At 30.0% G+C, this 24,147-nt stretch overlaps 2 protein-coding genes across 3 annotated transcripts; one reads left to right on the forward strand and one right to left on the reverse strand.

The window, feature by feature from the left end:
* The first annotated feature begins 4,678 nt into the window (after positions 1–4,678).
* LOC105149399 (circadian clock-controlled protein daywake) lies at positions 4,679–9,584 on the forward strand. 2 transcript variants are annotated; one of them, XM_011061783.2, is made up of 5 exons: positions 4,679–4,825; positions 7,442–7,528; positions 7,704–7,970; positions 8,381–8,539; positions 9,034–9,584. In XM_011061783.2, the coding sequence occupies exons 1-5, from the start codon at positions 4,753–4,755 to the stop codon at positions 9,180–9,182; spliced, it is 735 nt and encodes a 244-aa protein (XP_011060085.1). In that variant the 5' UTR covers positions 4,679–4,752; the 3' UTR covers positions 9,183–9,584. The 2 variants fall into 2 exon arrangements, with proteins under 2 accessions (XP_011060085.1, XP_011060084.1); XM_011061782.2 differs by having other exon boundaries at positions 4,707–4,825; positions 7,439–7,528.
* A 341-nt stretch (positions 9,585–9,925) lies between these two features.
* On the reverse strand, positions 9,926–13,145 carry LOC105149401 (protein takeout). Its single transcript, XM_011061784.2, has 5 exons — positions 12,832–13,145; positions 11,640–11,773; positions 10,931–11,103; positions 10,517–10,725; positions 9,926–10,411 (listed from the first exon to the last, which is right to left on the reverse strand). The coding sequence occupies exons 1-5, from the start codon at positions 12,902–12,904 to the stop codon at positions 10,260–10,262; spliced, it is 741 nt and encodes a 246-aa protein (XP_011060086.1). The 5' UTR covers positions 12,905–13,145; the 3' UTR covers positions 9,926–10,259.
* Between the last annotated feature and the right edge of the window lie 11,002 nt (positions 13,146–24,147).

The raw sequence follows: 24,147 nt of genomic DNA on the forward strand, positions 1-24,147 counted from the left end.
CAATGTATCAAAACACAAATATAATCCGCAAATCTCGCATAGCTTCCTCGCACATAAATTATATTCTATAAAATTTCTATTTTTTTTAATATACAGATATTATTGCTTTTCTTATTGTTCGGATAAAAATCGGTGAGCTGTGTTATTATCCATTATGCATTATTATTGTTTATAAAACCAACATGGAGAACATTAAGCAGTTACGAAATCTAAACACTATCTAATTTCTGATGCACTCCTTTATTATCTACACGCCTCATTATACCAGATGTCACACGCAACACTGTTACACAGCAAGTGTTTGTCAGAAGAAACTAGTAAGTATAGCCTACGTTTCTTTAAATGCTAAGCCGTCCACCTCTGTATGACAATGAAATAAGAAACACAAATAGTCAAGGGTAAGAACCTGTACTTAACTCAGCTAATTCAATTTTACGATACAAGGATATTATGTCATAATCATCTATTTAATTAATTCCCTTATATAATTAAAATAAAAATATAAATAATAACAAAACATTTGTTAATTTTTTATTTTATACTTTATCGTCGAGAACATAATTAGCTAATTTTTATTCAAATATATAAGTTTTATTAGATAAATTTACTCATTATTCTCATATAGAGAGATGAAAAAATACATAAAATAATTACGACATGATAGTCACTGACTAAATCTGTACAGTACACTTAAATTGAAAAATTAATGTAATAGGAAAATTAATGTAATAGCTATATAAATTAAAATTTATATAGTTTTACTTAATTTTATTAAATATACAAATTAAAATTTATATACACTTATTGTTATTCTTTATAAAAATTAATACAAGCATGTTGGAGAAAGATTATTTTAAAAATTAACATAATGTCATGGCTTATTTCGAGTTTTAATTAAATTAACTTTGAATTAATATACTTAACAAACGTTTTGGCTTACAAAACCTTCCTCAGTGCTACAATGCGGAAATACAATCTTAAATTAATGCATTAAAGAATAACAGATACAATGAAAATTTGAAAAACCATCAATAGTGAAGTGTAAAATGTAAAAAAATATTTAAAAAATATAAAAAAATATAAAAAAATATTTAAAAATATCGAACGTTAATAAGTATCCCGCCAGATAACAAAAAGGTAGGAACATTTGGATACTTCAGTCAACAGTAGATTAATTATGTTTATCGATAAAGATAAATTTGCCAAATTCCTTGGTTGAGATCGAGAATTCAATTTGTCACAGACTTATATCATACGACTTATATCATACGATTTGAGAATTCTTTAATTACAAGTATTTTATGATATTCTGTAGAATAGATAGACTTATTAAAATAATATAATAGTGAGAATGAGAGGACAGAATCAAATAATAACTCTTACGATAATTTATATAAAATACTCGTAATCTAAACTCTCAATCAAAAATTCAGTTAAGTACATTAAAGATATTGATTGTTGTTCGTTTGAAAATTAATTGATGTGAAATGTAGGTCAAATAAAAGTAAGTCAATAAAATCGAATGTAAAGCAAGTCTGTTCAAAACTGTGAACATTTATGTTCTCGTATATCGTCAAGTATATTAAAATAAGAGTTATCCAATAACTCAGTATCTTTCATTAAATTTAAACCGTTTTTTTTGTTCTTTAATATGTATCATTTCAAATATTTCTTTTACGAATAATTCTTTTTGAAATCAAGAATACTAACTTTTTCCCAATCAAAGTCATAATTAGTTTCCGTGATATGTTTCGAGATTACTAAGTAATCTCGACTAATTGGACTGGTCTAATTTTATATTATTGCGATATTCTTTAATTCTTGTCTGCAATTGTCTCTTTGTTTGGCCAACATACGATGCATCGCAGTTATTACAATTTACTTTATATATGACATTATTATTTTTATCATGTTGATTTTTGTCTTTATAAATTTATTGAGCTTGTGCACTTATAGCCAATCATGTTTTTGGATTTATCAATAGACTTAGTAATTTTATTAGAAATAGATCTTATATGTAGGAAAATCATTATCTCTCTCAAAACTTCATCAGTGTCAACGTTATCTGAGCTGGTGTTATTAACCATCGTGAATTTTCTATCAAACTTTTGATAGAAAATCCTTTTATTAATATAATAAAAAATCATTCTTAAAAGATAACCGTTATCCTTTAAATTCTCTATTATAAATTCTATGTTTTTATTATAGAATATAGAATTTGATAATAAAATCGCTCTATCAACTAAGCTGTATATGGTCTCTACCTTATGACATTGCGAGATGATTTGAATAGAACGATAAATATCTGCCCGAGAACGTCTTTTTATGGTATCAATCTAAAATGATAATATTATCTTTATTGATCGATAAATCCAAAAAATTCAGACAATGGTCTTCCTCATATGATCCCCTATTCAATGAATTTAAGTCTATCATTAAATGAATTTAAAACTTGAGTGATCTTATCTTTAGGCAATCATAAAGACATCATCAACATATCTAAAGTATGCAGAAACCCAAAATTGTAAAAAATTTAACACTCCTTCTTTCAAATCATCCATGACAATCCAAATCATACATTTTTTGTCATCTGGCGAGATACTTATTGACGTTAAATATTTTTTATATTTTTTTATATTTTTTTATATTTTGACACTTCAGTATTGATAGTTTTTCAAATTATCGTGTATCCGTTATTCTTTAATGCATTAATTTAAGATTGTATTTCCGCGTTGTAGCACTGAGCAAGGCTTTGTAAGCCAAAACGTTTGTTTATATTAATTCATTAATTTAATTAAAGTTCGAAATAAGCCATGACATTGTGTTAATTTTTAAGAAAATTTACGAGCATTTTTACTCTATTTTAAAGATTTTATTGAGTTCTTATTATTTTCTTAAATTATCTGCAATAATATATAATTGGATAAGTGTAGTAATAAATACTGTCACAATATTTTTACTTGCGTATCTCGAATATTGTATATCTCGAATATCCAAGTATTTCAAGTATTGTATTTACCAGATTATTTTAATAATATACGTATAATAATATGTATTCGATCATATTTGTGATTCTGTGTGAATGAATTTTTAACATAAATATTACAGTGATTAGTACTGATTATAACTATTAGATTTTTTTGTTAGTACTGATAGCACTACATTTGTATAAATACAAATGAGTCGCATTGTGTTGTACTTAAAAGCAAAATGAAAACGTGATTGTCATTCAGTGAGGAAATTCTAGGACTGTGCGAGGTGGGGCACTTAATGAGAAAGGACTAAAGCTCAGGTACCATTCATAATTATCCATGTGACAGGTAATCGCTGATCCATATACCGGCCTTCGCATTCAACGTACTGATATATCGGCATATGTTGGTCGTACGTCTATGTCACATTCGTCACAGTGGATTCTTATCGAGAGTGGCATCGTTCCTTCGGCATCTCCATTTTTTCCTCTTACTTCTTCCCGCGTACGTCCTTAGAGAAACTCGTTTCTAGTCGACAAGATTTGTTCCAAGGGTAGCTACTTCGCGCATTCATCTGAATTTTCATCGTTTAGAATGAAACGTGAGGTATGACGCGATCAGACCTGCAAGTCTCACTTCTGCGATCACCGATCGCCAATTGCATTGAGAAGGTGCACAAGGTCACAAGGTCACGGAAGTCTATTTGCACGGAAATCCAAAGAAGTTAGCTCTTCTTAAATTCTAAAGTATTTCTTGATGTTACTACCTTATCGTCAACTGCATGATTACTTTATTGAAACACTCTTATCAATCGAACTTATGTGATCATATTTATGTACAAATCAATTTTTTTTCTTATTGTTATATCAATACTCAATAGTTCTCTTTGCTAATGTAAATAAATGTTAATAACGTAAATTTCGGAAGTATATTTAATAAATCAATTACAAAGCTTTAATAATTATTACGAATTTATTATTCGTAATAATAATCGTTTTTTAATACAGTACTTTGATTATACTTACACAGTAGCTTACACAATTTGGTTATGTTCACATAGTTCTTGGAATTTAAATTGCCTCACAATGTGATGAACACATCTTAATTGCATCCAAAATGCTGATGTTGTGACAAAGAAAAAAACCGAAAAGAAGAGAATGAAAAGAATAGTCTTAATCGTCAGAAGAATTTTTACTTATTTTTCATTCTTGATGAATATCTGTTATGTGATTTCTATCAAAAAATTTTCTATTCTTTTTTACAAAATAATGTATATTTCTTTTTTGTTCTTAAAACAGTAATATTTTCTATTTACCTTGACCTTTTTCTTTTCTTTTTCTTTTGCTTTTTTTATTTAAATTGATCTTAAAATTTTTTAGCGATTGAAATGTAAATTATCTTTGCGTAGATATATTAATGCAAAATAATATTAATAATGTAAAATAAAAAAAATTTGAAATGAATAATTTTTTCTGAGTTTAATTTTTTTTAAATATATAAAATTTTATAAACTATTTTCAAGACCACTACTGTTTAGCCACTCCCTTCGTTTCCACTTATCAGAGATGCCTAAAATCAAAGAGAAGCAAATTTTCCGGAGCTATCGCAGCTGCGTTTTAGTTTACCGCTGATCAAGTGCCACTGTTGCTCCTCGCCTCTCACGTGTTTAATGACATGCAATTTTGCAATGTATCTTTGCCGAGTCCTTGGGTTGGGAAACTATATAAACCGAGTGTTTATAATTAGCCAGGCTAGCTGCCAGGATTTTTAACCAGACAGGATGTCATTCTACGCGTTCGCCCTATTCTGCGCTACTGCGTTTGTGCTCACCGCGGCTCAGGATTTCGAACTTCGTAAGTTTTTCGTTTAACTATCAATTTCTAATTTAAAGGTTATTTCCATAAAATTAAATTTAATTATCTCATTTTTTAATTATATTTTAAGCAAGAAGTAATTTACAACGCATTTTATCCAAGAAACATCTTGAGAACGTTCTGGAAACGCGTTTTTAGGATAGTAAGACATTCTCTGTAGAACGTTTCTTGGATATCTGTGCCATATGAAAATTAATTTAAAAAATTTTAATTAATTTTAAGTAGTATTTATAACAACAGTTTTAGATTTTTTGGAGTGTTTTAGACTTTCCAGTGTGCAAACAGAAACATGTGCATTTTTAAATTTAAATTTGACATGCAGTTATTACAGTCAGTTTCATGTGATATAAAATCTTTTGTGATATGTAGTTAGTTCGCTGGAGACAAATATTATTCTTTGATAATGCAATATTCCAATATAATAAATCTCATTATATGTTTTTAACATTATTTGTATAATTTTTATATATTAAAAAGAAGATAATTTTTATATATTAAAAAGCTCAATATTATTAGATTTAATTATTGCCTAATAATTAACATTAATATATAATACATATTTAATTAAATTACATATCTATATTATGTGATTATACTTTCATTTTAATTAATTCTAGATAATTTATTCAATATGTCATCTCAGTATACGTATGATTACAACTGATATCATTTTTAACTATTAAAATAAAAAATTACAATTAATTACGTAAATTATAATTTATTCTATATTTGTTATATAAATAAAATATGTAATTAAATTGTCATTGCATTTATTAATACATTTTAATTATGACGCAGACTTTATTTTCGCTTTCTCCATGCAGAACTAATAACTGGTTTCAAGAAATTAAAATGACAAACAAAATTATATATTATTTTATAAAGTAAATAAAATTAGAGCGTTGAGTGAATAAGAAAATATTTTAACAAAACTTTTTTAATGAACTAACTGTTAGAGTGTATAATGGAATCCAAAAGAAAAAGTTATATATAAATATAAGTTGATAAAAAAGAATAAATATTACATCGCGGTGTAGAATTTAATAAATACTGAATGTAGAGTTTAATAAATCTTGGAATATTATTTTTTACAAATTATTTATTATTTTTAATGTTTCTCTTTTTTTCGTTTTGACATTTTTTTAATTTTGACAATTTTTTTAAATTTATAATTATTAGTTTTGTTCTAAATAAGTTTTAATCAATCTGCAGTGCGACAACTTAATAATAATAACTTTTTAACTATTACGTTTTGAGAAAAAAAATTATTTTTTACATAAACTTTTTCTTTTTTTTATTGTTTATACTTTCAAAAATTGTTTATTATAATATTCTGTAATATTTTGAATACAAACTTGTATATAATATTAGGTGTTGGAATTAATTCGTAGCGTTTTACAAGTGATGGGAAGTACTTTCATTAATGTATTTTTTAATGCTCATGTGAAATAAATAACATTCTTTCATTAAAAAACGCTACGAATTAATTCCAACACCTAATATATCTACAATTGAATGACTATCAGTTTTTAATATAATTTGTATGTGCTGAAACTTACGTGCAGTTAATAATTGCATAATTTTAAATGGTTAATACTTTCATCGTTTTTCACACGTTTCAACCATTATAATTATGATAATTACAATAGCAATGTTTCTGTTTTTTGATGAACTACACGTTTTGCGAAAATTGATATGCAATTGAATATATTTTGTGGTTAGTTTTATCGCAGAAAGGAAAGAAGTTAATATTAATAATAAATTCAAAACTTGTATATAGAATTGTTTGCGCAAGAACCTATTACAGTGACTTACGTAAATATATTTCAATTAAATATTTTCTATAATTTTTAATATTAAAATAATTAGCATCAAAAGTAATAAACAGAAATGAACAATATTTGAGTAATGTTAATTACTCAACTAAAAGACTGAAATTAACAAAATTATAATCTAGTAACAAATAAATAGCTATTAGCGCTGTACAAAGTGTACGATAGATATATCAATGTCAATACTATGTCACATATCTGACGTTTAATTAAAAACAATTACAATAATTTAACTATACATGTTTCGGCTAATTTTTTAGCCATGAAGATGGCTAAAATCAGTACATATTACATTTATTGACAATATTTCAATGGAGGTGCTTAATCGTTCTGGCTATCCAACTGATTGCGCTTTATAAAAGAATTATTGACTACGTCAGAGCAAAACATTTTCACTGGTATGAAATACACAAGGAATAATGTGCACACCTAATCTATTTCGTCGAACAATCACAATATGTATTGATGATGACTAAAAAGTTAGTCGAAACATGTATAGTTAAATTATTGTAATTGTTCTTAATTAAAAGATATATGACATAGTATTGACATTGATATTCGCGCACTTTGTATAGTGTTAATTCCAAACAACCATTAATTTGTTACTAGATTATAATTTATTTATTTCGGGAATTGACATCATTATTGTTTGAAATTAAAAAATTTTACTATTTTTATTGCAACTTATTTTTATTGCAGTAATAACTTAAATAATTAATGTGCTGTTATTATTAATATATATTATTGTTTATTTTTTAAGCAGCTATACAAACCTGTAAGCGTGATGCAGATGACTATTCGTCTTGCTTGAGACTTGCGATACAAGAAGCATGGCCGAACTTTGTCCCAGGTATTAAAAATGAAGCACTGGTAATATTTCTCTTTGATTTGTTCGAAATTGTTAAGTTTTTATTATATTTATTGTTATATAAATATGATATATGCATAAACATAGACAGATTTGTAATTATTTAATTTATAATAATATATTATATCCTTGCACAAGTTTTAATTTTTTCCGGAAGGTATCCCAAAACTCGATCTGCCAGTTTTGGATCCGTACTTTACCGACCACGAAAGAACTGTGTACGAAACTAATGACCTACGCGCGGACATAACAGTCACAAATGTTAATACTTATGGACTTGCGAAGGCTCAGTTTCTGGCCGTGAGACCACAACATTCCGATAATTACTTTAAATTAGAGTTTGATGTTGATTTGCCAAAAGTACTCATCGAAGGAAATTATAAGGCGGATGGATCCCTGGGAACATTCCAAATTGGTGGCGAAGGTATGCAAATTAATTACTTTTAATATTGACAATATTTTAAATATATATACAAAATATCATAAAATTTATTTTAAAAATATTGAAAATACAAAAGAAGATATTATATGCATTTACTTTAAACAATGAAAGTAGCACAAACGCTCACTATTATTTAATTTTCCACTTTTATATTTCTTTATCATTTAATAGTAGATAATTTTATGAATCATAGTAAAGTTAAATTTTTTATTTATTTTATTTTTTTTTATATTTAAAAGCATATATATCTTCTGATTTTGGCTGTAATATATTTATCTGTAATATGTTTTCCAAATTTATTAATTTATATTTTATAAACAATAAATTAAGATATTTTTATTAATTATTCTAAGTAAAAGATATATAATATAACTTAATTTCTATTGCGGCAGGATTCTTTAACATTAGCATGGAAGATATTAAATGCACTTGGATAATGGAAGGACCTGTCGCTAACGATAGATGGACGCTCGAACATTTCCATTTAAATCCGGAAGTTGGAAAGATGCAGGTCTGGTTCAGTGATATGTTCAATGGTAACGAGGAACTCAGTAAGTAAATTATTTCTTCGATATATTCTTTATCTAGCATATGTAGATAGCATATGTTGGTTTTATATACGTTTCCTAAACGCTTGAAGAACATTAGATACGTCTAAGAAACGTCTGTAAAACGTATATGATCCAATAGCTGCTCTCTGAGTAGCTGAGAACGGATTTACGTTTACCTAATTTTCACATTTCCATGAATAGAAATCGATTTTTATTGATAAGTTACGAGTTAGGTCAAAAAGGAGACACTAGAAGCAAGACATTGTTTTTTCATTCTTATTGCTATAATTGCCTGTTTCATTATCCCTAATTGTCTTGTTATATCACTTCAGCCATTCGTTGATAATTGCTCGATGGAAAACTCTGATGCCGTAATCCATAATGTATTACATAATGATTACGAATTCAATTAATTTGCTTTTTTATACGTCGACATAATTCATGGTGTAATCATCACACCCGTCATATAAGTCATTACGTATTTTCACTTTCAGACAATGCCGCCATGAAATTCGTAAACGAATATTGGCCGACCTTGTATCGTTCGATGCTACCATTCCTTGCAAAGAACTGGGATGAACATCTTACTGAGATCAGCAACCGCATATTCTCGAAGGTATCTTTCTCGAAGACGTTCCCTTGAAGCCCTTGAGGATGTTTCTTCTTGCTAGGACACGTACATAGTGTAGTATGTATAATCGAAGTAGCGCCGAATTTGTCTTAATATTAAATATTTCACGGACTGCTCAAAATCGGCGCAGAGGAACGCAAAATTCCTCTATCTGAAGTCTGTGAACATCCCGAAGTGATAAGTTCTTTTCTTTTCATCGTCCGTACTTCTGATAGTGTTATTTAGATTTGCACGGCGTCGACATGCGTGCGAATAGTGCGACAATGGCGAGTTTATTGCATAATTATGTAACGTGTAAACATAGATTATTCTTAGCACTTGTTACTATTATTGTGTTACTGTTATTTTCACTAGCGATTGTTTATGTAAAGCACAAACATAATAAATATCAAGAATAATATGAAGAATATCAAATACATCATATATATTTAATGATTAATAATAAATTTAATTTTTCCGATAATTATTAATTCTTTTGAAAATTTTTTCCAAATTATTGTTAGTCTATCGTGTTCAATCAATTTATTAATGTTACGCAAAACGTAATAGGTAATAACTTATATGTAAAATTAATAAATATAAACAAATTAAAATAATTCATTTTTATCATATATATTTATATGATAAAAAGTACACTTGTTTTACTCTATCAATATTTACCATTAATTCCATTGTGCGCTAAAACTATAACCACATTTAAAACTTAATATGATAACGATTTATATACCTCTGTTTTACTATAAGCAACAATCACGTTTATTTTATCAACATATTTTTTTTTCTAGCTCAATATCAACGAAAATTATTTATTTATCTTTGAATGTAATTGTATGTTTCCTTTAAATTATTTGTTCAATCTCTGATTAAAGAATCACACAAATAATATTTTGTTTTCACAAGTAAACGAAGCAACACTTAAATGCGCGTTTACGTATTGTTTTCCTCTTTTTTAATAAAAAAAAAAAATACTTGATAAGATGTCTTTTTTACGCTATAACGCATTATTTAGTATTCGTGCATATTCAAAATATATCATTAATTTTTCAATAACAAGAAGCTAACAATAACTAATATAATGTAAATAGTGTCCTAAGGTATAAGGAACGATTCCACTGGTACATGTCGCAACAGTTGGTTAACAATGCCAGCAAAGAGTGCCGATAACTTCTTTTTTAGTTGCGGTTCCATTAATTTTAACACTTCTTGTCCATTTTCTCGAAGGAAAAGATTGATTGCCTCGGCTAAAAATTGAAAAATAATTTAATGATAAAATTGAATTGTTCGTAAAAGTTAAGGACTTTAACTATAATCATTTTTATATTATTAATGTTGTGTGATTTTCTTACTAAGTATTCGATTATTGTTGAAAATCTTGCTGACTCGCATTTGCAAATTTTTCACTCCGAGCACAACGTCGAGATTATCGACATTTAAATACGTCTTGTTTTCTCGCGATTTTGTAGAGACTGTCCCTCTAACTAGTACTTTAGCATCTCCGAAACGCGCATGGAATGTACCATTTCCACTTGCAGGCAAAATTATTAATACACCAGAACTGTAAAAATTAAATTTGATAAAATATAAATTCTATCGTTTAAATGTAAAAAATATAATTATTAAATTATATAATTTTTACAATTTATTATCAAATTATAATTTTTACAACTTATAAAATAAAATGGAATATTACATAGTTTTCCAAAATAAATATAATTTTTCTTTATATACGAGATCATATTAAAAAAATACATAGAATTTACCTGGAATAATGCGCATCTAATATAAGGGCCGGCATTCGAACAATGGCTTGGAAAGGTGAACCCAGCTTGATATCCTCCACAGTGTAGTTACTCGCTCCCCTTATAAAAAGGTCTCGTAGCTGAATTTTATAACCGTTCGTACCACCTGTCAGAGAGAGAGTCAGTTCGTCCATCTATTGAAATAGACGGAATATATATATAAATAAAATATATATGTAAATAAACATGTAACATAATAAAATGCATAAATAATAAATCTTCCATTATATATTATTATACATTAATACATACAGTACATTAAATTTTTAACATATTAAATTTTGAGTTTCAGTATTAGACTTTAAAACATGCGAGATTGGCGGATGCTTATCAAAGTGCAAGAACAACATGTTATAACATTTCTCACAATTTTTATTAATTATCACAATTATTATTAATTATTTTTTTTAGTTGTAACAAACTTTAAAACTTCTGAAGTAAAATATGTATACATTTATTATTAATAGAAACAAATAAAAAGTGATTAGGAGATGAAAATGCACAGATACACACGTAAGTATAGCTATTTTTCTTCTGTTATAAGCATGAGATATTTTTTATTTGAAATGCTTCTTCTTGAAAAAAATCTATTGATGTAAATCATAATTAAATACAACTGACTTTAATATTGTTCATAATATATAGCCAATTTAGGACACATTAAACTTACACGGAACGGTTCTACCGAGGGTAACTCAATTTCGGAGATTCCAACTTTCAGATAAGATCGCAGATGATGTAGAGCGTCAATCAGACAAGTTATCAGCTTTGGATCGCTTTTGGAACATTGTTTCACATATTCGGCTAGGAGTAGAATGTTATTATACATGTATTGAATATATATTACTTTAAGGTATATTGTTCAGTTATGTATATTGTATTGTTCCGAAGATATGATAATTACATTCTTTAAATTTTACTTCTTTTTTATATTTTTAATATAGCAAGAGAAATTTGATGTTCTAGGTCATATAAGTAAAAGCGTCAATGAGTAAAAAGCGTGTTAATCTCTAGTCGTGTTAAAAGTGAAAGTTCTATCTCATGACGAAAATGAATAAGTAGACTTCAAGAATAAGTAGATTGGTGCAGCTGCAAAAGGTTACATATGTTAAGAATTCTTTTTCTAACGTTTTTTTCTAATGCTTTGCAAAATTATGTCAGGAAATGATTAATACGATGTATAATAAATACATTGCATAATTAGATCAATACACATATACAGCTACACATAACATTCAAATATCCATTAGAAACAATATGTTCTACTTATTTGAATCTGTATCTTTTTCGGGGTGCTGTATTCTATTCTTTATAACATAAATATTTGACAATAGTTTTAAATAGATTAATTTTAAACAGATTACAAACTTGAATTTAAATAAAATGACAGAAGTTTTACGTCTATGCTTTACGTCTGAGAACATTGAAATATTGGATTACAACATAGTATTTCTGCGGAAACGGAGATCCGGCCTTTGCGACAGTGCGGTGTTGTTGCATGTTGCATAGAAAATTACACGTAACTTGAGAAAATTTATCGTCATTACAAAAAAGTATTTTAGTATATAAAACAATTTAATGCTCTCAAAATTTTTTTAATCATAAATTGTACTATTTTCCGAGTTTTTTTATAGATATGTTACGCTTACTTCGAAAAAAATCTGATTATGTGAAGTAAAATGGCACAATCGAATTTTTTAGAAATAATTAATTGCAAATTATTATATGACTTTATTATAATTAAACTAGTTTTTGTTTATTCCAATACAAGTATATGAATATAATTGTATGAATATTCAGCAATAAAGATATTAAAGATAATATCGTACGTAAAATTTACGGAAAATGTTTTGATTACTCACGGCTTGTATCGGAGGAGAGAGTTGCCGTACAGCCGACGATGAGGAGAAGGATGGCCCACAGCCTCTTATTCATAATTTTTTAAGGCAGTCGTGACAACGAAGACGAAAGTTTCACGAAAGTTTCGATTATTGGGACTTGTTTGTATTCACCGTTTCAGTTTCAATCTTTTGTTGAAGTTAGACACTAAGATCTTATTGCAATCAAAAATCACTGGCTACAATGAATTCGACTGTGAACTCGAATCGCGCGATAAACGGCGCCGTTAGAATAAGACTGACTATGCAAGAGAGGGCATTGACAGACAGCAGATCGTAGCTGCACTCGCAGATACTTTCACTGCTGTAACATGTATGCACCTGCGCCTTCTTCGTCGTCTGCAACAGCAGACGAGTCCTGCAAGCCTATTCTGTGTAACTCGCAAATTTCGTTATCATTATAACGCTGCTACGCAGCTCTTTCATCATGGTAAAAAAATTGCGCAGCGGCATTATAATGATAACGAAATTTGCGTTAAAAGTTACAGAATAGATCTACTGCTCAGATTGTGGAGACAGCTGGACGAAAGTGCCTAGAAGATATGTTGTCTGTGTCTCCTGCGTATAAATCATAGATCATCGCACGCATTATAATGAGAAATTTTCAACGGCGATTTGATCATGACAAAAGTAAAGTAAATATTGTATCAAATCGATGTTAACAAATTAAAATAGATTTTTTAAATATGAACATAGCGGTCGATCGCTCTTGTCAAAGAAGACAAGATTTTTCGCGACATAAAAAAAATGGTTACTTTTCTCTTACAATATGTAATTTTTCGGATGAATATTTTATTTTAAGTAAATATATAGGTAATGGCTGGTTTTTTTGGTATAAAACAGTAAAACTGCAAAGATAAATCATGAAGTAAGATGATAATCAATGTAAACATTAACGCAATGCTGTAAGAGCGTATTTTGTATGATGTAACGTCATTTGCATTCGACTATAATTAAGCTGTTGCATTATGCAATGAGGTAGAATGAATATGCATTTCATGATTTACGATCTATCATTACAGATACTTAGAATGTACACCAATATTCTTTAATAATATTAGACAGTACATATTGAAAAATTTTAATTGTTTATAATTCTTATCAAAAAAGCTTCTTAGCATTAAAACACACGATGTAAATAAATTTTAAAGACGACATTTCAAAGAAGTTAAATTAAAAAGAAAATTTTTTGTTTTTTCATTTTTATTAATTTTTCCTGTTTGCCAAAGTATCAAAAATTAATTTAAAAGTTAATTAATATAATAAAATTTTTAAGATATGTGTCAAAATTCATTTATTAATATTAATATTAATGTACAATCAGTTACTAAAACAGGTTGCAATACTTTTTAATTCGATTTGGTTTTCGGAACTCGCAAAAATTCTTAAGAGCAAACCACCATCTCTGAATGCCTATAGTCAGCGATTATGATGGTTTATGATAACTGTCAAAGTAATGCAGAATCGTCTTGTATACGGTGAAATGAAAAAAATGTATTTGTATGCAGCGGAAAATTCTTAAGATATTCTTAGGATATCATAACATATACCGTAGTAAGTAATACGTAAATAAAGTAAACGCTAAATTTGTTTTATAAATTTATTTATGTTTTCAAAAATAACATGTTTATTATTATTAAAAATTCAAAATTTAAAAGTAATAATATAACATAATATTATTATTTAACTCAATAATATTACACACATTAAATTTTACATGCAATAATAATACACAAATTCGCTTTCGTAATAAATTCAACGATCGATCGCTTCTCCTTCGGGACGATCAGCAAGCCTGTGATATCAAGGCAAATGAAAAAACTTTATGCAATCCTTTGCTTGCGCATCTGCCGCCGATATCACGGACTATCAGAAGTAATTTTCCTGCATTTCTAAGGGAACAGGAGAATTGACTGAGTTCCTAAATTATGTATTAATATTATCATTTATTTCTTGATATTGTATTTGCTCATACTTTATATTTTATGGTATGAAGTAAACCAAAACATTCTAAGAAGTTTGTATTGGAAGTCTTTGTTTTTAATATATTATGTGAATTTTTAAGATTGTTATATAAATTGCGCACCAATTCCCGCACTATGTAATACTCTCATTGTCCGTAAATTATTTAATAATTTTTGAATCTCGAGAGCTCGATTAGTATAATTTTTTGACTTTATATTTTAATTATATAATTTTACTTTACAGTAATGTTTTAATTAAGTTATATATTTCTATGTGTTTTTAACTTATAATTATATATTTCTATCTGTAACGTCGATGAGTAAGAGCAATGGACTTCGTTAATTCGTTACTGTCATTGCGTTAGCATAGGATACTAGAATTCTAAGTAAGTAATTAATATAAAAAATAATAATATAAGTAAATAAAATAATAAAAATAAAGGCAACAAAACAATTATTAAATAATAATAATTGATATAAATAACTTTAATATACTATGTATTTTATTCAGAGTATCTTACCAAAGATGAGTGTTGCTTAGATGCCGATAGAAAGCAGATATAGTGACGGCGAGATGATGGTAATTATATGAAAAAGGGCAATTGCCATCCAAAAGCATTTCACATGGCTTTCACCTTGTTCATTTTCTATATTCAAGATTCATTCAAGATTCTTTCTTTCATTCATTTTTTTCATTCATTACGAGAATTGTTCATGTTGCAATCATTTATTCTTGTATCAACCATAGAAGTTCACATGCCATACAATATAAAATATTTCAGCATATTGCAGAAACGTTGCAAATGAATAAACAATAAATGTTGTAAATAATAAACAATAAATACTATTAACACATTAACTATTAACTATTGACAAATAAACAATAAGCAATACAAACGCTGCTGAAATATTCTGTATTGTTTGGAGTAATATTATTATAGTATCGTGTGACACTTCCATGGTTCTCTATTACTGCATGTTCGGTACCCTTATCGTTTATGACATCTAGTCACATCGCCCAATAAAGAATCGATCAATCCTCGAGATGTCGATTGTTAAGCTACGCATGCGTTGTGCGTAATCGATCCGGTACATTCAGATAATGGCCGCTCTGATTGTCTCGTCGACGTGTTTTGTCTCGCGCTGAATAGTTTTTTTATCGCGCTACCGCACCGTTAAGATCCTTTCCGCTGTGATCTACTGTGAAACACGTTCGCCCATATTTGAGGTCTGTTAAATAAAGTTTGGAAAGCAGGGAAAATCTCATTTTTCTCAAGTGCCCTCGAAGCAATCATACCGCGGGAACGCTTGGAACGGTAATCGCATGGCTGTGCCACCACAAATTCATCCTGCACGCAACAAGATCGCCAACACTGCATTTAATCTTTGAGATATTGATGCAGCCAAATTTTGGAATGCGGGCCTTGCACGCAAACCCTTCCATACATTGATGACATGTTTCGCCAATGCCTCGCGGTTATGTCGAAATTAAAAGTTCCATTCCTAAACAATAATACTCTAAAGATTTTCAATCACATTCATATTTGGAGATTTGACTAGTCAATGCCTCAAGATTGGGTTATGTGGCCAACCAATCCTGAACCATTCTCGCCCAATGCTCTCCTGAATTATCCTAAACGAAAGGAACACGAGGTATATCAGGAAACGTCTCCCAAATACGTATAGCATCACATTAAATAAAATGTGAATGTATTCTTCGCTGTTCATGCGTGGTATGAACTAACGGCCCAAGACCGTGTGATGACATACAGCCCCAAATGATGTGAATGCGACTTCTGTGATTTTCGCGGAAACGAACATTCTTTTCCGAATATCTGGTTTCTTTCGTTCTCCATAGTGTTACACGCTCAGATTCATCTGTCAAAAATACCTTTTGAAAAGATAGTATTCATCCACTCTTGCTCCCATACTAAATGCTCTAAGGCAAAGACCATTCGTTGCTCTTTGTGGCGTCCTGTTAATTTCTCACATTGAGCAGATATATGATGGCAACAGATATATGAAGGATACTTGTTCCCGCCATTCCGCCGGTTGCTGTGCAACAATTTAAATCGACTTGCACTACTATCTTTCGCGCTGAGTAGAATCTGGATTCTTGCACTAAGTTTAATAATTGCTGATCTTTCTCGGCCGTTGCTTATGCATCTTGTACGCCCTGATATAAACCGAAGATTTATATGGCCTTCTATTTCGAATTGCCGGACTAATCTATATTGTGCTCCTCTGTAATATATTAAATATATTTCTTTAAATTTATGTTAGATACAATATCACACAAACACATTAAAGGATATCTTACATTAACATTATATTCCTAATGAAAATGTAAAGCTTGTCGAAGCGTCAAAGAAGTGTGAACAAGAATTTTAACATTCTTAACACTTCATTGACTTTCCATTGATTCTTAGTGGTTTTGAATATTCATACACGCTCCACGAACTCTCTCCAAATGCTTTGTCAAGTGTGCCTAAAACACATCTGTCACATTTCCCACACGTTGAAAATTTTTTTTTTATTAACGTTTCTCATACGCTCCTCAACACTACGCAAAGAATGGAGCGTACTGATACACTTCCTAAATACTTCATTTATTAGTACTTCGTCTACGACCTCCTAAATGTTCGGCAAAAAGTACACGGAGCATTCAAATTCGCTTGGTGGCTTCCAGGATATAAAGATAAAAAAATTTATTTTAAAACGGAGTATCATTGAACTGTACAGCGAACGTAAACGAACCGTTGAGTAGTACGCGGCACCGCCACCAGAGGGACTTAGCAAGAACTAACTTCTCGAATTTAAAAAAACCGCACAGACTCGGATAAAGACGTAGCATTGAAAGATTTTTCAATTGTTTTAATAAAATAATTTTTTGAAATGAGCCCTTAGTGGGCCAAAAAAAAGCATAGCACTTTTTTTAGTTATTTACCGAATAAATGAAATATATTTTAACATAATGGATAAAGATTCTATATATAAACATAGAGATTCGGATAAATTCTCTGTTCTAAAGACACAAAAATTACATAAGAAATTACATAAGAAATTATATAAGAAAATATTTTGCGCTGTTAAAGCAGGGAATTTGTTTCATCGCGCAGTCGTATTCAAAAGTTAAGTTTTATTGATGAACTTTTTGTTAATAACTTTTTAAAGAATAACGAGCGACAATTAAAATTTGACAAAGGTCATTCGGAATTATGATCTTGACAACATATGTCAAGGTCAAGGTCATTAGAGGATAATCCCTTATAGTAAATAATTAATAGTTTTTATTTTTCATTATATTTAAAAGTAGTTCTGTTTCTAATATTATAAGATACTGTTCATAATACATTCGTAATACATTTAACTATAAAAATATGAGTAATAGTATTGTATATTAGTAACAGAATACTTTTAAACATACTGAAAGACACAGGTCAAAAACTTTTAAAGATTTCAAACTAGTTTCCTGAGATGAGTATCACACGTTACAACAAAACAGTAATGAAGTGAGGAGTAGGAACGGTAATAGATGTGAATACCGACACATTTCGATTTCAAGCCAAAACAGACCTTAAACTTAGATGTATGTACATATATTAATCATGCATTTATTTTAAAAATGGTATTTAATATGCATTATAATTATAGCTTAAGATATAAATTTGCACACTTATGAATATCTTTTATATATATATATATATATATGAGACAATACCTATATATATCTAATTATATTAAAATTAGAATTAGTAATATGAAAGTATAATTAATATTGACCATAAATCGCTTTCGTTAAAATAACGCAATTTTTATTCATCTGCAATATATATTTGAAGTAAATATACGTAATGTGTGTGATTTGAAAAGTAATATTGCACATTGAGAACCGAAGTTTTGTGTTTTCCGTTTACATAATACACAGCATAAAAATTAAATAACAAATAAAAATAAAATAAAACAAGATGATATATATACATAGAAATATTGTTACAAACATTTTTGTGTGATTTTAAATTTTAAATATTAATATATTGTAGGAGTTAATTGTAAAGCGCGCGCTCTTGAACGCTAAGGACTTGTCTCAGCGTTACCTTTAATGTTTCTTTCCCACTTCGTCGGATGACACGACCAGCGTACCGATTTGTTAGGGAGTGCGAACTCTGACTTCAGTTTTAGTTTTGAGAACCTATTAAACAACGAACCGTGAACCAAGTCGTTTGTATCGCCATTGTGTGAAATACATCTTTTAATATATTCACGAACGTGTTCAGTGATTGTACGTTTTTCCTATCCCATATCTTCTACATTTTGGGGGCTCGTCCAGGATGTGAAGAGAAGACATTCTGGAGTGAGCAACGAGTTAACGACGAAGAGATAAGCAGCAACGATGTTGCAACGACGCGTGCGAAGTATGACGCATATAACAAAGCATGATGACAAAGTTCAACGAGAATTACGTGTACAACAAGGTATGATAAAGATGCATACAACAAGAACCGACGAAGACGACGCATATAGCAAGATGCAACGAAGTCGACGTGCACGACAAGGTACAATATAGTAAGGTATGACAAAGATGGCGTTTTAGTAAAAACAGTGACGCTGTAGACCGGAAGTAGGAAAAGCATACAAAGATGACACGATATGAAAGATAGCCATTGAGTCGCCAAGCAATACACTGCGACTTATTAAAGCCTTCAATCATTACAGAGAGAAGAGAAAGACGCAAGATTGCACGTTCGTAGCAACTAAGGTGAGTCATAAAAAAACTGGGAACAAACCCCTTATGAAGAAATGGGCGAAACCGTCCACATAGTCAAGCCGTGCCGTCACAATCAACCAACGACAGCTAATTCGAGATTTCTTACTCGCCAGTCTCCGATCAAACATAAACTCTAGATCTCACCTCTCCCCCTGTCATCGATCCAGGAAATCCTAATCCTCTTCTCCTCTCGAAGAATGATTCCCTCTGCTCTCTTAGACCAGCTCCCAATTCCTCCGTATCAACCAGATCCAATGCCGATCGACCGGGATCGGCTATTTAGACTGTATTCTTCCCCCTCTAATGAAGGGGATAGAATAATTTCAGTTTACATTTCTGGAAACACCATCCCTTACACCGTTCTATACAAACACTTCATTCCAATATGTTCCTGCACCACCTTTCTCGCCTCCAATACTCAATAACTCTATTTCCTCTTCTCATACACACTCTCACACTTCCATAATTAAATGTCAACTCTTTTATCATAACCAAATCCATTGTAATGACACGAATAATGATAAGCTTTTTTATACATAACTATATGTACATATATTCTATATAACTTTAATTTTTTTTTTAAATAAATGTAAGTCATTATTATAAATGAAGATTGCCAGGTTCTATTTATTTGAAGTATCATTCGTATTCCTTTCCCCCTAAACACCTAAGATCGCACGAAGTCCAGTCCCGGATCAAAAAGATAAGTTCCTTGACGCAAAAGGTAGGACATTCGCACTGTCCCTCGGAACAGGTATCATAGCGTCCCTTCGGGACGTTGACTCATATTCCGAAACCGAAAAGGTATACTCACAGGTGTTCGCCTCTGCGTGTATATATCTGTGAGATTGAGTCTAGCCGTTCTCTCCATTCTCTCTCATAGTCTCCTTCACCGAATTTCTAAGAGTTTGGACGTAACAATATTAAAAAGTAAAACGGCTTGCCATAATAAACTGATGTCAAAAATACATTATTATTTTTGTGTTATCAGACGGAATAAATGTATGACATTATTAATTAATCACTAATAATGTTACTAGTACGTAAATATTAGTATAATATTATATTAGTATAATATTATATATATATATATATATATATATATATATATATATGTGTGTATATGTATTATATATAGGGTCATCTAAAAAGTATCCGCGATTTTTTGTCACTAGATGTGTGTTGATGGTCATATATCTAGTGACAAAGTACCGCGGATACTTTTTAGATGACCCAATAATACACATGTATGTACATAAATATATGTATGTATATATATATGTTATAATAATTTAAAGTTATAATTTTACAATTTACTAAATATTAAAAGTATATACATATATTCATTAATACACATAATATTAATTAGAAATAATATTATTTGTGTGTAATTAAATACTATTGCACATAAAACTATTTTGCATTTATTAAATACTATTTGTAAAAATTTGAAAAGTTTTTCTTACATTAAATTTTCTATTAAACTTTGATAAAAAAAAGCGGTTTCTGTTAATCTTTGGCTGGACAGCTATAATGCGACTACCTGAGAAACACGAATGCATTATGGTCATCTACACGCAGGAGTTCATTTACATGCTCACAGTACATGTAGAATAGAATATGAATGAAATTAAGTAATTCTCAATAAAATGTGCATAATGTTTAATTTTATATGTATGTGCGTGCGCGCATGTGTGCGTACGTGCGTGCGTGTGTGTATCTCTAAATAATTTGTATTTATAATATTTAATTTAAAAGATGTTATAATATCATGATTAAAAATATTCGTAAAATTATTCGTACTTGCGCACACAAAATTAATGACACAAACTAAATTTAAGTGCATATTTAATAAACTCAGTAAACAGAAAATCTCCAATAAAATATAAGTACAGTTCGCAATATATGCATACAATGTCACAAATTTAATATGAAGATATCTGGCTCTTATTACTTACCTAATGAATTGTATAATAATATTTGTGAAAGAAATGTACAAAATTTATAAAAGAATTTTTTAAACATCCATTTTCAGGTAGCATATTACATTAATTAAGAAAAAATTCGTAAAGAATTTATAATATAGAGTTTCTAATAAGCTCTTTGAAATGAATCATTTTGTGTTAAAAATTAGCTCATTTTTCTACTGAAACATTAATAAAAAATCAAATAATAATTTAATAACTCTTTAGGAATTTTTTATTTATATTTATATGATTACCTATTTATAATATAATATAATAATAATGCTTTAATAAAATTTTGAGTAAGTACTTTGAGTCGTTACTAAATAAATCATACAGTTCTATGGTTAGTCTACTATTCCCATTCGTTCATTTTTTAAAAACATTAATAATATATGATAACAATCTGTTGGACTTTATTAAGTAAGAACTACACTTATTATCTAAGTAGAAATCAACTACCTCAGACAATTATATACGATTGTAAAACAAAAACTTTAAGAATAAAAATATTTACTTAGATGTACGATTTTTTAAAATTGTGGCATAACTTCTTTCAGATGTGTTCGCAACAAGATGTTACAGCAGACATAGCGGCAGTCGCTGCTGTGTGCTCAGACACGTTTACGCATGTCTCGCGTGTTTTGTTTTAATATAGCCTCGATTATTCTACTTACTCCTATATTCAACTAACCCCGGTCTCCCCTAATCATTCCTCCTTCGCAATATCGTCATCACGCGCGCGACTGTATCATCGCGCTCTCTAAAATAATATAATTCGGCAGAATAAAAATATTTCTGCATGAATAATCGCATGTAATAAACACTGAAGGGAAGATTACGTAAGAAGAGAATAGCGATGCATAAGCGGAAAAAATGATAAATATTAATGGTTAATTAAGTATTTATGGTATGTATAATGTGTGTGGTACGGACCGCGCCCGGAGGCGGCGGTAGAGATCGGCGGCGGACCGCGCTTGGAGGTGGCGGCGGGGACCGGCGACGGCGGCGACAGATCGCGTCCGGCGGCCATTGATCCGCGTCACATCTTCACCGCGACGCAAACACAAGTTTCCACACACCTCTGCTACGTAATTTCCTGTTACGTATTAGGTGTTGGAATTAATTCGTAGCGTTTTACAAGAGATGGCACAAGCAGTACACTATTTCGTTGTTACCTATAGTTCTGTATACATTGTAAACATCTATCATAGGACGTCATTTGCCGTACATAACCTTTCTTGAAATCATAAATAACAATACTGTATAATTCATTGAATATGTCAAAATTTGTGCCAGATAAAGTGTTTTTGCGGGGAGTTTTGCTTCATTACTTTAATATGAACAAAAGTGCAGCTGAAGCTCATCGTATTTTAGTGGATGTATATAGTGAACATGCTCTGGCTGAGCAAACGTGTAGGAAGTGGTTTGCACGTTTTAAAGCTGGTGATTTCGACTTGGATGACAAGGAGCGACCTGGTCAGCCGAAAAAATTTGAAGATAACGATTTGCAGGCACTGCTCAATGAAAACACATGTCAAACACTTAAAGAATTATCTACGTCATTGGAAGTTGACTTCTCAACAATAGGAAAACGTCTTAAAAGTTTGGGCATGATCCAGAAGGAAGGACATTGGGTCCCATATGAATTGAAACCAAGGGATATTGAGAGACGTTTTCTCACGTGCGAACTGCTGCTTCAATGGCAGAAAAGAAAAGGTTTTTTGCATCGGATTGTTACCGGTGACGAAAAGTGGATCCATTATGACAATCCAAAGCGCAGAAAGTCATGGGTTAAGCCCGGCGAACCATCAACATCAGTGGCAAAGCCCAATATCCATGGCTCAAAGCTCCTGCTCTGTATTTGGTGGGATCAGAAGGGTGTCATATACTACGAACTGCTAAAACCGCATGAAACCGTTACTGGAGATCTCTACCGACGGCAACTGATGCGCTTGAGCCGTGCATTGAAGCAAAAACGGTCGGAATACTTCGAAAGACACGATAAAGTCATCTTGCTGCACGACAATGCTCGCCCACACGTTGCAAAACCGGTAAAAACATACCTGGAAACACTTAAATGAGAAGTGCTACCGCACCCGCCGTGATATCATTCTCCTGATATTGCACCTAGCGACTACCACTTGTTTCGATCATTAGCTCATAGCTTGTGCGAGAAGAAGTTCACATCTTACGAAGATTGTACAAAATGGTTCGATTCCTGGATTTCATCTAAAGATGAACAGTTCTTCCGACGCGGTATTCATTCACTGCCCGAAAGATGGTCAAAAGTAGTAGAAAGTGATGGGAAGTACTTTCATTAATGTATTTTTTAATGCTCATGTGAAATAAATAACATTCTTTCATTAAAAAAACGCTACGAATTAATTCCAACACCTAATATATATATATATATATATATATACATACACACACACACCCAATTTTTTTGCACGAGTTATCATGCATTTCTTTTTAATATTATACTAACATTCTTTTTTTTTACATTATGTTTATTAGAAATATTAATGTTATGTTACATTCTAAAAATTAACTGCTAGCAAAAGATATATATATATATATA

Source organism: Acromyrmex echinatior, chromosome 12 (genome assembly GCF_024713525.1).
Source record: "Acromyrmex echinatior isolate Ae372 chromosome 12, ASM2471352v2, whole genome shotgun sequence".
NCBI classification, from domain to species: domain Eukaryota; kingdom Metazoa; phylum Arthropoda; class Insecta; order Hymenoptera; family Formicidae; genus Acromyrmex; species Acromyrmex echinatior.

Excerpts from the sequence above, each read along its gene's own strand:
- LOC105149399 (XM_011061782.2), top strand. The coding sequence starts at position 4,753 with ATGTCATTCTACGCGTTCGCCCTATTCTGCGCTACTGCGTTTGTGCTC. Across the intron at positions 4,826-7,438 it reads GGCTCAGGATTTCGAACTTC|CAGCTATACAAACCTGTAAG; the intron begins GTAAGTTTTTCG and ends TTATTTTTTAAG. Across the intron at positions 7,529-7,703 it reads ATGGCCGAACTTTGTCCCAG|GTATCCCAAAACTCGATCTG; the intron begins GTATTAAAAATG and ends TTTTTCCGGAAG.
- LOC105149401 (XM_011061784.2), bottom strand. The coding sequence starts at position 12,904 with ATGAATAAGAGGCTGTGGGCCATCCTTCTCCTCATCGTCGGCTGTACG. Across the intron at positions 11,774-12,831 it reads TCTCTCCTCCGATACAAGCC|CCGAATATGTGAAACAATGT; the intron begins GTGAGTAATCAA and ends TTCTACTCCTAG. Across the intron at positions 11,104-11,639 it reads CCTCGGTAGAACCGTTCCGT|ATGGACGAACTGACTCTCTC; the intron begins GTAAGTTTAATG and ends CTATTTCAATAG.